Genomic DNA, 17,661 nt, shown 5'->3' with positions numbered 1-17,661 from the left:
AGTCGGACGGGGCCGACCATACGATACCCTACACAACTACCACGAACTCTAACTTTCTGAGGATGTTTATTCCGAGTCGGAGTAATATTTCGTGATATTTGCCCCCTCTTGTCCGATTAGAGGTTAACAACACCTCTTCCTTACTTTTTTCGAATATTCAGTACAGTCCTTCTAATTACTTGTCCAGATTATCTTCACGGTGGGTTGTGTTGTGATTTTCGGATTATACTCTACTCGAAAACACACAAAAAATTATGTTTTCGGTCCATTTCATCCCAAAATTTTAATCTGATCATCACCGAAAATTGTAGGCGTTGTTCTTGACCATAACTGGAACTTCATGAACAATTTCAAAGCCATCAGCGCGATATTTCTCCCTCTAATGCGGTAATGGGTTACTAAATAATATCTGAATACGTAAGCACCTGTAAATATTTGACTGTAACTCCCACATCTAAGTAGATACATCACTATATTTGGTATCAATTTAAACGCCAACCACTTCTCTTGGATATGCTACCAACTCCTGGGGTCTACATCCTCCAGGAGTAAATATATATGTCATAGAATACAAATTTTGTAATTTTTCACACAAAAGTCAGGGTCCATTTGACCCGCTAAATATTGACCGATCTTTATCAAAACATGCATGCTTATTCTCTGGCCCGATCCCCTTCTCCATGCAAAAATTCGCGGTGTTTGGGCCATAATTGCGGCCTCTGGAGCGACCAGAAAAAACGACAAAAATTTAGTATTTGGTCCATTTCATCCCCTAAATATTAACTGATCTTTTCCAAAAACAATAGGGGTCTTCATTGGCCAGAACCCATCCTACATGCAAAATTTTGTGAAGATTGGTCCATAACTGTGGCCTGTATCGTGTTTACAAATTATAATGGACAGACGGACGGACGGACGGACACACATGTCTAGATCGACTCAGCTAGTCGAGATATGACGATCGGTATACTTAAAGGTGGGTCTAGGACCAATATTTCGCGGCGTTACAAACATTTGGGGCTGCACAAAGCTATAATACCCTGACAACATAGTTGTGTAGGGTATAAAAATTCCATAAGTGATCCAAAAAAAAAAAAAAAACTACGAAAAGTGAAAGATGAAATACCACAGACTATGGTCCAGTTGAACAATAGAACATCACATGGCCTGACCACTAGGGGTGCTTACACTGATGACAAACAAAGCGAATTGTCTGTAAAATGAAACCTTAAGCCCTTACAGAACAAAAAAAAAAAAAACAAATTATAAAAGACAAACAAAATAGTCGATAGGAGGAGTAAAACGAATGACAAACGTAACAAAGGCTCAGCGGAGCCGCTGACCGGAAAATGCCACTTTTTATTATTGCCCAAAAAACAGCCTTTGGTCTATTTTTTACATCAAATAATAACCAAGTCACAGAGAGCAACAGTTTTTGTTGTTATGCCAACCCCAAAAGCTATATACACTGCAAAGAGTATTAAAGGAATTTTCCATGGCGCATTAAGGGGTCGAGCAGAAAAAAACAGTGACTAGCCATGAATAGCAGTTTTACAATTAAATAAATATAAATATACAATTCCAAGAACTGTATTAAAGAAATTCTTTCGTTTTTTGGTATACAATAATATTCGACTTTTCTAGCAAAATGAGAACGATGAACTCAAATGAATAATTTCATTTTAAAATTATTTACATTACATTTTAAATAATAAAGGGCACATTAAATATTCTGTATACCAAACATTATCAATTTAAATTATCAATATTGGCCCCATATAACGGTGCACCTTATGTTTCGCTATTTTAATGAGTTTGGCCTCGTTTTTCAACCGAATTGGCTCTACTTATATAAATGGATGGTAAATCTTCCTTATTAATATCAGGGTCCCATATATAAGTACCCGTTTTACATATTTCCAATACAAATGTCGTCCTTAATTTTCACAATGGTCGTCCAATTTTCCAACATAAGTGTCTGTAGCTTGGTATTTCATGTTTTTGTGGTATCAACATATCCATATACAAGTCCCGATCGGTTTTATGTATTTTACTTTCTTAATTGCTTTAATATTCACTCACACTTTATCGTGTATTAAATGTTATTCAATAAATTACTTAAAGGATTAAATGTTTAGGCTTAGCTACATCCCAATAAAATTTCACAATTTATGTATCACCCACATATGCAATAGAAGTACATGTTCATTTGAAGATTCCATCGAAGTGATAAGTGTTCGTGTCAATGTATATATGTATATGTTATGTTATGTGCATATCAACATAAAGCAAATATTGTTGTTTCAGTAAACAAATACATAAATAACAATATGTAGGAGGTATATAGATTCTTGATACAGCATTCGGACATGTTTTTATGAAAGACATATTAAAACCAGTAAGGAAAGTAGTAAAGTCAGACGGGGCCCCCTATATGATACCCTTCAGCACTTTGGGTATATTCAACAGATGTATCCTAACATTGTACATTAATTTAAAGCAAGTATAAATCGGACACCCGTTGATTATTTGGATAATTATATGATACACATCAGAAGTTTGGCGTACCGTTTATTTAAAATCGGACGAAAATATATACAAAAGCTATATCGAAATATAAACCGATTTAATCGAAACTTGTCACAGGTTATGTTATACAAATTTCAGTATGTTTTGTGCATATTTCGAGTTCTTGGTGCATCATTTACTTAAAATCGGGAGAAAATATATGTGGAAGCTCTATCCAAATTTGAACCGATTTCAACAAAACTTAACACATGCTGAGTTATATTAACTTCAGTATGTTGTGCAAGATGTTATGTCAATCTGCCTAACGTTGGGATATATAGGGACTTTAGTGCACCATTTACATTAAATCGGACGGAAATATATATGGGAGCTATATCTAAATCTGAACCAATTTTCACGTAACTTAACACACAACATTCTAGACCTATCTCATTACGCTGTGCCAAATTTCGTGCAAATCGAAAGATATTTAAGGACTTTGATGCACAATTTACCTTAAATCAGACGGAAATATATATGGGAGCTATATCCAAATCTGAAACTATTTTCAAGAAACTTGACACACATCATTATGGTCCTAAATCATTACCCCATGCACAATTTCGTGCAAATCGAAATATATATCGGGACCGTTTACATTAAATCGGACAAATATATATATATATATATATATATATATGGGAGCTATATCTAAATCTGAACCGATTTTTCCCAATTTCAATAGGGTTCGTCCTTGGACCGAATAAGTGACCTATGACAAATTTCATCCAATTTGGATCATAAATGCGACCTGTTGTCTGTTTACAATTTAACATGGATAGACAGTGGTTCTATGCATATTCTCAAAAGGAATGTGTCTATCTCGTTTCCTTTTGCATGTTGCAAACATATGCACAAATACATAATACCCTGTACCACAGTGTGGTGAAGGGTATAATGAGCATGCAATTGTTTTATTTTCCAATGTGGTATTGATTACAGAAAACTGAACTAAATTCTCTTCTCTTCACTATGCAAACTTTCGTGTCAATAGGACAAACGATAAATATGATAAACCTGAACCTATTTCCATTATTTCGAAAATATTTTGCTACTACGGTTGGAAAATTCGACTGAAAATACAAAAAAAGTTGGAGCCCTTATTTGGGGGCTATTTTAAACTTAAACTTTTGTAGAGAAAGTTTTGCATAGATAACGATATCCCAAAGTTCAATATGTGACAATGAGCGAAAATTGATATTATAAATTGTATGCAAATATGTGTATCACCCTCTAAGAACCCAAAATGTTAAATTTCAGCCTATTCGGTTGGTATGTGGGTCTACAAACTTCTATGTAATTCCACGAATGACAGTCATATACAGTAGGATTTGGCTCATCTTCGAAGACCCACACTGTCGATTGCTGTCTCGTTTCGTTAGTACCTTAAATGTTATAGGAATCCATTCAAAAGCTGTACTCTGTTAATTTCTAGAACATCTACACACTTCTATATATCATTTCGAACAATTAAATACACATATTTTCATGGTAATAAATGTGATCTAAAGCCTTTTGGAAGAAAACATCTACGACAAAAGTAATAACAACAGTAACGTACAGCTACACTAAATCGTGTTGAGACATTAGGAATTGGTAATAAAAATACACCAACTTCAACAACCAGGTGGGGAAGGTAATAGCAAAAGTGTTACACAATTCCCAGTTGTAGGTTGAAGAAAATGCCGACAGAAAACATAGATATCTACTTTTACACATACCTACATGGGAAAAAAATAGCTTGCTATGTAACATGTATTGTTGTTAGTGTTATAAACTTCTCTACGGCATAGTTTCTGGTACATAAATACTGTTACTCAAGCACTTGAACACACACACACACAATTCCGATCTACTTCGACTGCTACTTGCTAAACATACATTACTTACCTCTGGCTGGTATTGGATCCTTTTGTGGTGTTCCTAATTCAATTTCTTTATATTCCTGATACAAATCACCAATTTGTGCTGTACAACGCAGCAGCAATGCACCCCCTGTGGCGCCGGTACCAGAGCTACCGACATACGTTGTTCCGCCAGGACCCAAAGCATTTATCATGTGTGAATTACTGCCGCTGCTGCTGCCAGCATTAGAGCCAGAGGCTGCAGCAGCTGCAAAGTGTACCGACTGCAATTGCACTTTTAGACTCAGTCTCGACGCAATTAAATTGTCAACTGTTCTAATGTATTGTGTTTCCTCGGAAGATACCTGCAAGAGTAGAAACGATAACAAGATATATGGTTAGAAATGTAATTCATTGCAATGTATTGAGTTTAGAAATATTTTCTGTTTGCATTCGTCGTTTTGGAAAACACAGAAGCCTCATTGCCTTAAGATATCTGTTTATTGGTAAGTCAGAAAAATGATGTAAGGAGTTATTTGTATAATGGGTGTGTTTTTTGAGACATGGCAATGTGACAAGAAATTGTTTGTCGAAAAAAATCACTATGGTGTTAACCAATGTATTTACATAAATATAACGTCACAAAAGTACGGGTTTTTATATTTTTATACCCCTCACAACACTGTGGTACAGGGTATTATGTCTTTGTGCATATGTTTGTAACAGACAAAAGGAATCGAGATAGACCCATGGTTCGTTTTTAGAATATGCATAGAATCACTTTCTGAGCCGATTTACGCATGTCCGTCCGTCCATGTATTTTTGTGAACAAAGTACAGGCATTTATGATCCGATTTGGATGAAATTTGGCATAGATCACTTATTTGGCCCAAGGACGAATCCTATTGAAATTGGAAAAATCGGTTCAGATTTAGATATAGCTCCCATATATATTTTAGTCCTATATAATGTAAATGATGCACCAAATCCGCGTATTACATTAAGTCTAGAATTTACACGAAATTTTTCATAGGGAACTGAATGAGTGTAGAATGATGTGTGCAGAGTTTCGTGAAAATCGGTTCAGATTTATATATATATATATATATTCGTTCGATTTTATATGGTGCACCAAAGTCCCTAAGTATCTTTCGATTTGCACGAAATTTGGCACAGCGTACTGAATTAAGTCAAAAAATGATATGTACGTTTCCTGAAAATCGTTGCAGATTTAGATATAGTTCCCATATATATTTTCGTCCGATTTAATGTAAATGTTGGTAATTTGCGTGAAATTTGGCATAGCGATCTGAATTGAGTCTAGAATGATATCTGCAAAGCTTCGTGAAAATCGGTTCTGATTTCGATATAGTTTCCATATATATTTTCGTCAAATTTTAACTGAACTGTGTCAAGATTTCGTGAACATCGGTTCATATTTAGATATAGGTCCCATTTATATTTTCCTTTGATTTTAGGTAAAGTGTGCACTAAAGACCCAAAGTTTGTACGATTGACACATAATTTTGTTTAAATCGGTTCAGATTTAGATATAGCTACCATTTGTATTTTCGTTGGATTCGTTGGATAAAGAATAAGTTTTCAAGATCCCACTAAAAGTAAATTTTTTAGAATATATTTTTAAGGACTGATAGTAGCGTGGATTTGTTAAAGATTGGTTTTTCAAGGACAAACATAAGCGTAGACTTTTGAAGAACCATCAAAGGTATGGATTTTAAAGAATATTTTTCAGAAACTAACAGAAACTTGGACTTTTTACAGAGTAACTTTTCAAGGGCTAACATCACCGCGGATTTTTTTAAAGAATAGTTTTTCAAGGACTAAGATCAGAGTTCATTTTTAAAGAATATTTTTAAGGACTAACATCAGCGTGGATTTTTTTAACGAATAGTTTTTTAGGGACTAATATCGGCGTGGATTTTTTAAAGAAACATTTTTCAAGGTCTAGCAGATGCATGGTCTTTTTAAAGAATGTTTTTTCAAGGGCCATCAGAAATTTGGATTTTTAAAGTATAATTCTTCAAGGACCATTAGAAGATCGGAGTTTTCAAGGACCATCATATTTTTACCGTCATATTTTTTTTAGAAAGATTTTATTATATTTTATTGACTTTTTTATTAACACCTTTTATTGTGTTGAACCGTGATTTTAAAAATATCTGCAGACATGTTTCTTCTTTTATTTGTTATTATTTTTTTCAGCTTTGAGTGGCAAAAGAAAAAACAAATAAAAAAACCCAAACAAAACAATGATATATTCTTTCAAGGATATCATAGACATGATAACTGTGTCTGTCTGCTAAGCACTTCAGAAATATTAAATTGTAGCTTTTTTTTCTTTATGACTTCTTTTTGTTGTTTTTTTGGAAAGAAGTATATAAAGTCCAATGTTTGCAGAACTATAAATAGAAAGAAATTCAATACTCAGTTAGAGAATATTGTTATTTTTTTCCATTTCAAGATTCGTTATTTGTAGTGCAGATTATTTCAAATCTAGTTGTTATGAATGCCAATGCATAGGCAAGCTTCTTTTTTTGTTTGAACAAATATTGGTAAGGACAACATAAGAATGTAATCACATGAGTTGGAAGATATAACTATTTATGTATATTTGAAATGAATACAATATGGAATAAATTATTTAAGTGTAAATATTTTGCAAACTATTGAAAGGAAATTGTGTTCGAAAATATATATATTTTTTATTTATATTCATAAGTTTTAAATTTAAAACATAAATAAATATATATTTTATGATTGTCTCATATCTGAGAATTTTTTTGAGAAAATATAGTAAATATTGTTTTAAATATATATATATATATATATTTTTTTTTTAATTAAATATTTTCACACTCTTTTCCCAGAAAGAGTTTCCGTTATTAAATCCTTTTTATGCTCCATTTTATCTCATTTGTAACAAAAAAATTGTTTTATTAATTTTACGACCGACTCGGTTGCAAAATAATAAAATTTAAATGTGCTATAAATATATTTAAAATAACTCACAACGGCAATAAAACTGTTTTATATATTTTTTATCTAATACTGCCTATTTAAAGCCATGGTATTGTGTAAGTCTTTTTTCGGAATTTCTTTGTATAACAGTTGGATTAATCAGATGACATTTTAATATCCACTGCTGAATAAAATATTTACGTCATATTAAAACATAAAACATGACAGGAAACAAAGACATCACAACAAAACATCATACATAGTTGAACATACTTGTTGTCATTGTTTACAGCCTAAAAGTATGTTGTCTTAGCATTCTTTTACTTTAAAAGCAAAAAACAACAACGACAACTTACAAAGAAGCAAAAAAAGATATAATAATCCAACAGCTATTTATGAAATGTATACCGTTTCAAGAGGGTGAAGATTGTATGTGTGTGTGTGAGGTGTTGGTACATTAGGGTCCTCCAAACATATGAATTAATGAATAATTAAAACCAGTGAGCGGAGCAGTACGGGTCCGACCATATGATACCCTATACAACTTCAACGAAAATCTGACTTTCTGTTGTTCTACATTATAAGGTGCGATATTTGCACCTTTTTGACCGACTAGAGGCCAACAAATATTATTAATATTCAGTACAGCCCTTCTAATTACTTATCCAGATTTCCTTCACCGTGGGTTGTGTTGCGATGCTCGGCTTTCAATTGTGGCCTATATATCGATTCGAAAAAACACACGGAGGATTTTATAAGGAATAATTTTTCAAAGACCAAAAAAATCGTTAATTATTTACGGATGAATTTTCCAACGACCAACATAAGCGTCGATTAGTTTAAGAAATATTTTTATAGGACCAACATAGGCGTGAATTATTTTAAGAAAAACATTTCTAGGGCTTCTAGAAGCGTGGATTATTTTATGAAAAAATGTCTAGAGCTTACAGAAGCGTGTTTTTTAAGGCTTATTTTTCAAGTATTACTTTAAGGATAATTTAAGAACCAGCAGAAGTGTGAATTATTCAAAGAATTTTTTTGAAGGACCAAAAGAAGCGTGGATTGTGTTAAGAATAATTCTCCAAGGACCAAGAGAAGCGGGAATTATTTAAAGAATATTTTTTCAAAGACCAAAAAAGCGTGGATTATTTTAAAATAATTTGTCAAGGACAAAAGGATCGTGGACTATTTTAAAATAATTTGTCAAGAATAATTTGTCTTAAAAAATAATTTGTCAAGGACCAAAGGAAGCGCGGATTTCTTAAAGAATAAATTTTCAAGGATTAATGGAAGCGTGGATTTCTTAAAGAATAATTTTTCAAGGACCAATGGAAGCGTGGATTTCTTAAAGAATAATTTTTCAAAGACCAAATGAAGCGTGGATAATTTTTCAAGGGCCTAAAGAATAATTTTTCAAAGACCAAACGAAGCGTGGATAATTTTTCAAGGGCCTAAAGAATAATTTTTCAAGGACCAAAAGAACCCTGGATTTCCTAAAGAAAAATTCTTCAAAGACAAAAGGAAGCGTGGATTTTTAATGAATAATTATTCAAGAACCAAAGAACGCGTGGATTTTAATGAATAATTATTCAAGAACCAAAGAACGCGTGGATTTCTTAAGGAAACATTTTTCAAGGACCAAAGGAAACATGAATTTCCTTATTAATAATTTTTCAAGGACCAACGGAAGTTTGGATTTTTTAAAGAATAATTTCTAATTTCTTTGGTCCTTGAGAAATTATTCCTTAAGAAATCCAAACTTCCGTTGGTCCTTGAAAAATTATTAACAAGGAAATTCACGTTTCCTTTGGTCCTTGAGACCAATTTCGTGGAATTCCTAAATTAGATTTTTCTAATTTTTCAAGGACCAAAGGAAGCGTGGATTTCCTAAAGGAGATTTTTCTAATTTTTTAATGGATACATTTTGAATGACCAAAGTAAACGTGAATTTTTGAAAGCGCAACCTTAATGATCAACAGACTAGTCAATGTTTACAGGAATAATTTTGAAGGATCAAACAAAAAAAAATTTGCAAGGACCCACAGAAACATGCATTTTGTAAAGAATAATTTTTCAAGGACCAAAAAAGTGTGGATTATATAAAGATTTTGATTTTTCATTTTTCAAAGTCTAACAGAAATTTGGATTATTCAAAAAAAGTTTCAAGGACCAAAAGAATCATGTTAAAGTATATTCTATCCTCACCTACAGTTCCTTATTAAGGTCCTTAACTAATTTAGGAATTGGTCTTCCAACCGAACTTAACTATTTAAAGAAAATATAGCTGAGCAGGAGCGTAATTTTTTATTCTCAATATCAATCCCCTATATTCCTAAGTTCGCACTCTAATACACATTGTCTAATTTCAAATTGTTGACAGTGTGAATGTGTGCATGTCTACTTTAAAACAATGACGATGAGCTTATTTTATAGTCGCTTAAGTGTGGATAAGATTGCGTATATGTGTGAGTGTGATTTTTTGTTCTTGTGTGTGAGTTTATACCGTTCTCGGTGTATGTGTTAGAGTATGTATTTAATTTGCATAATCCTTTGGTATATTAACATGCTTATGTCTAATGATTCCTTCTATACTTTTTCTTTGTGTATGTGTGTGTGTTTTGTATGTTTTTCTTTTAACTTTTGTTGTCTTTGTCCTTGTTATCCTTGTCGTTGTTTTTGTCAGCAACGTCATCATCTTAGTTACCAGGCATCATCACACTGTACTTTATGTAGCTAATGCTGAAGAGCGTATTGTAGCAAATGAAAATATTTTAGCTGCAAAACATAACACTTGGCTTACACAAGAAGAGGCGAGAACGGACGGAGAGAAAGAGATGGGTCGGCAGCTGCATTCCGGTATACGACACCGTCATACACTTACACTTTTCAATGCAAAACCTTAAGGTAATTTAGTTCTTTGTCGAATGCCTAGTCCTTGACTTGGCTTGTAACAATCTACCAGCCAGTGGTGTATTGCATCTTGTGTTATTATTTTCTATTTTGATTTAAATGTACTACATGCATATGTTTATGTATTTGTGCATGCTGTATGTATGCACTCATGTACATGTCCATGTAATTATGTCTATATTTTTGTCATTTATTTAGTAAGTAACATAAAATTACTGTACACAACACAACAAATGCATTTCAAGGGCTCCAGAGAGATACAACAAATAGACAAACAGCAAAAATGAATGTTGCAATTTTATATGTCCTTGTTGGTCCTTCACACTTTCTTGTTGTATTATGAAATACGTTTTGCCTTAGGGCCTACATGATTCGACTTTAACTCATACCAATTCAAATTGACTTGTCTATTGTCAGTTGGGATTTTAGAAAACATAATGCCACTGAGGCAAATAAGCTGCCAGCTTCTCATGCCAGTCGTGGCATGTGTAAGATATTAAAATATTTAAGAAAAAAATTCCTTTATTCTCATTTTCTTTTTCTTTGTTGTTTGCTGTTTTTTCATCCCTCCTAGTTTGTTATGGTCCGTCATAGATTAACGTTTACAAACACTCTTCTAATGAATGAATGAAAAAAATGAAAGAAGCACACAACATAAGTTCTTTGCAACATCAACATTGTCATGTAATGGCTGTACTACAGACACTGAGAATACTGTTCGAAGAACCGGCAGCGCCACTTTGTCTGCCTATACTGTACTCCTGGAGTATGTTTATGTCATCCACAGACATAAAGTAAAGAACTTAATTAGTGCTTTAAATTTAATTATTTTTAATTAAAGACAGCAATACACCCAGAACGGATGTGAAAGGAGTGAAGGAAACAATAAGGAAACAGTCTTATTGTATTGTTTTGCCTCTCCATCGGGTATTGTTTATGTAAATAACATTTTCCACAAAATTCATTTAAGAGTATCTATATTTTGTAATCAGGCGGAGCGTATGTGAAGTTGAAGTGACGTTTGGAAAGAACACAAGATGTTTGAAATATGTTGCAAAAGAACTTAGTTTAAATACAATAAATAAATTTAAGTATATGAAAACAAGAAAAACTTCGTTTATTCGGTCAGGTCGAACATGGGATGCTCACAAAATGGATTGAGATTTTATATGGGTGGTATGACATTGTAAATTGCTACCAGGATATAAGGAAATATCTAACTACAAACTCTTAAGAATACACTGAAATTTTCAAATTCCAAAAAAATCGGGTACTTTTGTATGGCGGCCACGCGACACTGAAGACATATAGACGAAAAGACCCCCAAAGAAAGCCCAAAATATAAAATTATAGCATATTCGGTTGCAAAGCATACCCAAAGTACCAACTAATTTAACCAATATTGAGTATGGAGTTTTTTTCTGTATGAGAAACCCAAGTATAGTATTATAACCATTTTTGTTGTAATGCGTACTTACATTCAGTAAAATACCAACGCTATGAGGGTACATTTATATGGAGGCTACTATAAAAGAGGACCAATGTCGACAACTTTCGGTAAGGAGTTTTGTTCCTCAATCGCAAATATACAATAACAGCTGACTCAAAAACGGTACTATATGGTACCCATCACCACTTTGGGTATATTCTACATATGTGATCTTTATGTATATCAACAACAATCCCTTCACATGTCATTCTGCAACCTAAGCTACATTTTGTAAATCAATATAAAGCCAACTTGACACACGCTATTTGGTATGCTGCACTGTATAACGTTTAATTTATATTAACTTCAGTACGTTGTGTCCATCGGCCCAGCTATGGATCTTAAGTGCACCATTTACTTAAAATCAGACTAAGATATAAATCTGAATTGAATTTCAAGAAATTTAGCACACATCCTTCTAGACTTAATTCATTACCCTATGCCAAAATTCGTGCAAATCGAATGATATTCAGGGACTTTGACGCTATGCCAAATTTCGAGCAAATATAAAGATATATAAGGACTTTGGAGCGCAATTTACATAAAATTTGACGAAAATGTATATTGGAGCTATATTTAAATCTGAACCGATTTTCACGAAACTTAGCACATATCATTATAGACTTAATTCAGTACAAATCTAATGAACCGATTTACACGAAACTTAGCACACGTTTTCTTAACTCAATTCAGTACGATTTGCAAAATTTCGGGCAAATTTAATGATTTTGAGGGACTTTGGTGCACCATTTACCTAAAATCGGACGAAACTAGGTATGGGAGCTATATCTAAATCTGGAGCGATTTTAAATCGACTCAGAAAGTGATTCTATGCGGCCAAAATGCTACACCCTCCAGAATATATTCGCGATAATATTCGGCATTTATTCTGATGTCACGGTCGATTAATACGATCAAAGAGCGACCATCGGCTGTTTTGGCGGCCCACACCATCACCAGAGCCGGCGCACAACCAAACCAAAGGTTCACATTTTTAGCTGACCTCTTTGGCAAGTAAACACGATCACGATCACAAACTGCTGGACAACGAATGTTTTCTCATCATAGAAAATCAAATTCGGCAGTTCACTACTATCGGCCAACCGAAGCAACTCTTTAGCTCTTTTGAGTATATTTTCTTTCTGTTGCGGTGTATGTTCTTCCACTTTTTGGAAATTCAAAGGTTTTACCCCGAGCTCAATATTTGCGAATGGAATACTCGGGTTTCGATCAAGTAGCTTCTTTACTTTTCAAACCGTTTCTGCTGATGTTGCTGTTTTCTTCCGTCCAATTCGTTGACGTCGGGCTACGACGCTACCAGTATCACGGTAACGAGCGATGGTACGAGACACAAAAGATTTAATCTCATTTAAATGCTCCGCTTGAATTCCATCGCGAATTCTCACAAAAATGCTTATGTATGCTTGTAAGGAGCTGTCACGACGACGACGAGTGGTTTAGGAATGACAACAGTCTGAAGTTGGTTGCAGGTTTTTCATGTCACCCTGTACATAAATTGAGACATATCTTTTTTCGTTTGACTATAAAATTGTTTGTTCGATTGCGACTAATTTTTGCGCAGCTTATCAGCATGATCCTATAATGATGTTTAGTTCAAATCGTATATATTTTGTTTATTTTCGTCCGATTTTATGTAAATATATCCAATAATTTGTTCGATTATGACGAATCGAAAGTGAAACAATAATGATGGGTACTAGTTTTGTCTAAATCAGTTTAGATTTTGAATATTGTTTATTAAATAGTTAACGTTTTCTTGACTAGAATGAAATTGGCACAGCTGTTCAGCTGCGTATCAAGCTCATTTGTCCGGCTTTGGCAATTTCCTAACTAATTTCTGTCGCTTTGAAGGCCACAACGCAGGAATTGACTATGACGTTTGTGTGAATAATGACTTCTAAGCCAATTACTTTATTATTAAAATGTGTATGTTTTGAAATTTAAAAATTTGTATATTTTTTTATCAAACACATTTTAAATATCCTGTGATTTATCTTTAAATACTTTATAGCCACGTGTATTTTCCTGCTGTACATTATTAATAATGCTTAGCAGACAATTGGTATTTTCTTAAGAATTTATGAGGGATTTATTTCGGCCAGACTTTGTCTATCACCATTGTTATACAAATAAATAAAAAAAAGGATTTTGATTTTGTTTCTCTATGAGCAATCACAAAGTTTTCTGATTGGATAAAAAGAATTTTAAATTTTATTAAATTAAATGGATTCAATTAAATTGTAATAAAATATGATTGAGAGATAATCGCTATCAATAATTTAATAAGAAACATTTTCAATCCTTTTTTATAAGGAAATAATTTATATTTTCCTTTATAATGAAATATTTAATTAGATATTTTCATTCATAAGGCTTGTCTAACTTCAATCTACAACATTATTTAAAATTTAAAAGTACTGTTTAACAAATTGTTCTGAAAACTAATTTTCTTAAGCGATCTCTTCATACCAGACAAAGGGTAACTTCACTGTTAAACATCCACTTAACCTTACTTTTTATGTGATCTTCATAGTTACATAAATACTAATATTTACGTTTATGTAACTTCACCCTCCCTCTTGTGTCTGTTCTATTTTTTTTCACAGTGTTTAAGGATAATGGAAAGTGGCAGAGTATTGTTGCGACCTAAATTAAGCGCCGCTATTATTTTTGTCTTCGTAAGTGGATTAGTATTTTCTGTCGTGTTTTGTTCCGATGTTAAATGCTAAACGGAAATCACTTTAATTAAGGATACATTCCATTTTTCGTTTTGGCCGTATCCCCTTTAGCAAAAAGGTTATATCTGTTGGCTGACGTTTCAACAAGGACAGGCGACCGTTGGGTGTTTGCTTAAATGTTGGGTTGTATGCCATGACACATAAAATTGCCAACAATGATAGTTACCATCATTGTTGAAGTGGTACAAGTCTCATAGAGAAAAATATCTGGAAGACTCAACATAATCTTTGTTCTTTGTTGAAGTTATTATAGAGCTTACAGTATTAAAGCTGGGGTTCTACAATTTAAAAATTAAAATTGTCAATATAAGTTTACCAATATAATTCTAACCAAATAAAAAAAATTGTTTAAGATGGTGGTAAAACTTGGGATTCGTTGATCATCAAGCAAACAATTAAGGTTCTTATTTTTTTTTTTTCTTGTTTTCCCTTATTAAATATGACATACGGATAGTATGTACCATCCCATATATCATTTTTAAATGCTATGTGGCGTATGATTTCTTTTGTGTCGAATTTCATATAAATCATACGTACCGACAGGCACCACTTAACCTTGACCCCTTAACTCCGCCTGTTTGTTGAAAATTATATAGATCTCATAAAGTTAAAGTTAAAGCTTTGCAATTTTGAACTGACATTTCTGAAAGCCAGATGGTATACTTCAAAAAATAAGGATAATTGTCAATATTAGACTACCAATATAATTCTAACCACATATAACATTGTTGATGGAGGTGGCGAATCTTTGGCTACTTCAAAGCAGCACAATACATTTGTTTATTTATTTTTTCCTTTCTTATATCGAGCAAAACTGTCCGTACATACTATTCCAAGTATCATTCTTAATTTTCAAATACTATGTGGCGTGTGATTTATTAATTTATTTGCATTTCATATAAATCATACGCACCATTTACCAAAACATTACAATGTTCGCTATCAACGTTTGTTGAGAAAACTCTAATGACTACATTCTAATTTAGTAAATTGATATTCATATTTATTTTCTTAATTTTTTGGCAATTTAGTATAAATCAATTTAAGTTGTTTTTAAAAGAATCAGATCCGTGGTAGTTGTTGATGTTGTCCTTAACTTGTGTACACCTTTATATATATGTTGCGTTGGTTGATGATAGTTTTTGCTATAAACGAGTTTTAAGTTTTTGTGTATCTATGGGGGTTCATTAAATCTTGGCTATTTAGATAAAAAGTTAGCTTTTAACACTTTCAAAACATTTCTTTTTCTAATTTCAAGTTATATTTAATGCTTAAACGGTTTATCAGAAAAATTTCCATCTTCGCAATTTATTCACTATTTTACCAGGATTTCATATAAACTCATAAATTTATAAAATTTGTCATTCCGTTCGAAAAACTTCGAAATATTTGTCTTTAAGCTCATTTTCACAAGTTGAAGGTTTTAGACGTATTCTTAAACCGTTCACCACTATCCCACCCTATTATCGGCATTTAGAAGCTTTTAGGCTCATTTTCAACCGTAGCCGCTGTGTGCTTGGATAGTGCAAAACCTTGTTGAAGTTTTGATTACCATATAGAATCATCTTTTGACTCAGTTCACAAAAAGGGCCAGTCCTTTTTTTCGATTTTCTCAAACGGTAGGGGCTTTGGCAGTCTGGATTCTAGGATCTTTTTTACATCCTTCGATGCAAGGAATTTATCTATATAGTGAGATTTAATGTGCAATCTCCCAAAAAGAATGTCAGCTCTATTTCGGTATTTTAATTTGAACCAACTTTCCTACAGTAGTCCTTGTAATTGGGCAATTCGGTTTTTAGAAGATCAATAGCTTATTTTTAAAATATTTATACCATTCCCTACAGTTTGGTACAGGGTATTCGGTTTTTGTGCAAATGTTTGCAACAGGGAAAAGGAAAAGAGATTTGGCCCAAGGACAACCCCTATTGAAATGGGGAAAAATCGGATCAGATTTAGATATAAAGCTCCCATTTATAGTTTCGTCCGATTTTAAATAAATGGTTCACCAAAACCGCAAAAAATGGCCAATTGACACATAATTTTGGACAACGTACTGAAGTTACTGAAAAACAATGTGTGCCAAGTTTCGCTGAAGTTGGTTCAGATTTATATATAGCTCTCATAAATAGTTTCGTCCGATTTTCAGTAAATGATGAACCAAAGCTCCAAAATAAGGCTGATTGGCATGCAATTTTGCACAACGTACTGAAGTAGGTATAGGCTAATGCGTGTCAAGTTTTGTTGAAATATATAGTTTCGTCCGATTTTCAGTTAATGGACAACCAAAGCTCTAAAATTTTTCATAGGTATAGGCTAACGTGTGTAAAGTTTTCTTGAAATCGGTTGTGATATAGATATAGCTCCATACATATTATCGTCGGATTTTAAGTCAATAACGAATCAGATGCCCGAAATGTGACCAATAGGTCGGACATTTTGAACAACGTACTGAAGATAGTATAGCATAACGTGCAGCAAGTTTCGTTGAAATCGGATTTAGATATAGCTTCTATATCTTCTTTGACCAATTTCATCTAAATGGTGCATGCACTATTACTAAACATTTGTTCGCTTGCATTGGGATATTTTACTTTTTATTGAAATCGGGTCAGATTTAGATACAAATATATTTATTTATTTTGATTTAATGTTAAGGGTACTCTGAAGAAGCTTTGCCTGTCGTATTGACAGAATATTGTAGGCTTGGTTTAAATAGCTATATGCCCAAGCTTGGTTCAAATTAGTAGATACCAAATGTGATGTTGGCGTCCGAGATTGCCCTTTCTTTACTGTCACGAACAACAAACCCTTTACGCCATCACTCGGTATATGGTGAATTTTGTCTTCTGGGTTTTCAACATTCTCGCCAAAGTTGTACGCCCTCCGTAATACTGTACAATCGTCAATTTTAACAAACATTTTAAGACTTAATCTATAAAATTTAACATCTCACCGGATCCAGGTTGAAAGTGTTAAAAAGAATTAAGTCATTGTGCCAACTTTTCCCTTTCATGGTATTACGTACGGATATATGCTGTTGATTTATTCATTAACTATTTAAATCTGTTCTCTCAACCCCCAGGATATTTTCTTTTGTTTCCTAGACCATTCC

At 33.1% G+C, this 17,661-nt stretch overlaps 1 protein-coding gene across 1 annotated transcript in view; it reads right to left on the bottom strand.

Moving 5' to 3' along the window:
- Nucleotides 1-4,450: 4,450 nt before the first annotated feature.
- LOC133338615 (uncharacterized) overlaps nt 4,451-17,661 on the bottom strand; it is a 146,585-nt gene continuing 133,374 nt past the window's right edge. The window contains exon 5 of the mRNA XM_061546781.1: nt 4,451-4,777. Coding sequence (XP_061402765.1) covers nt 4,451-4,777 — 327 coding nt within the window. The remainder of the gene's footprint in view (nt 4,778-17,661) is intronic.

The sequence above is a fragment of the Musca vetustissima genome, unplaced genomic scaffold (genome assembly GCF_032173495.1).
Source record: "Musca vetustissima isolate MV318-11 ecotype Yass unplaced genomic scaffold, APGP_CSIRO_Mvet_v1 utg33870, whole genome shotgun sequence".
NCBI classification, from domain to species: Eukaryota; Metazoa; Arthropoda; class Insecta; order Diptera; family Muscidae; genus Musca; species Musca vetustissima.
Note: the sequence above shows the minus strand (reverse complement) of the source record. Positions and strands in the feature narration are given on the sequence as shown.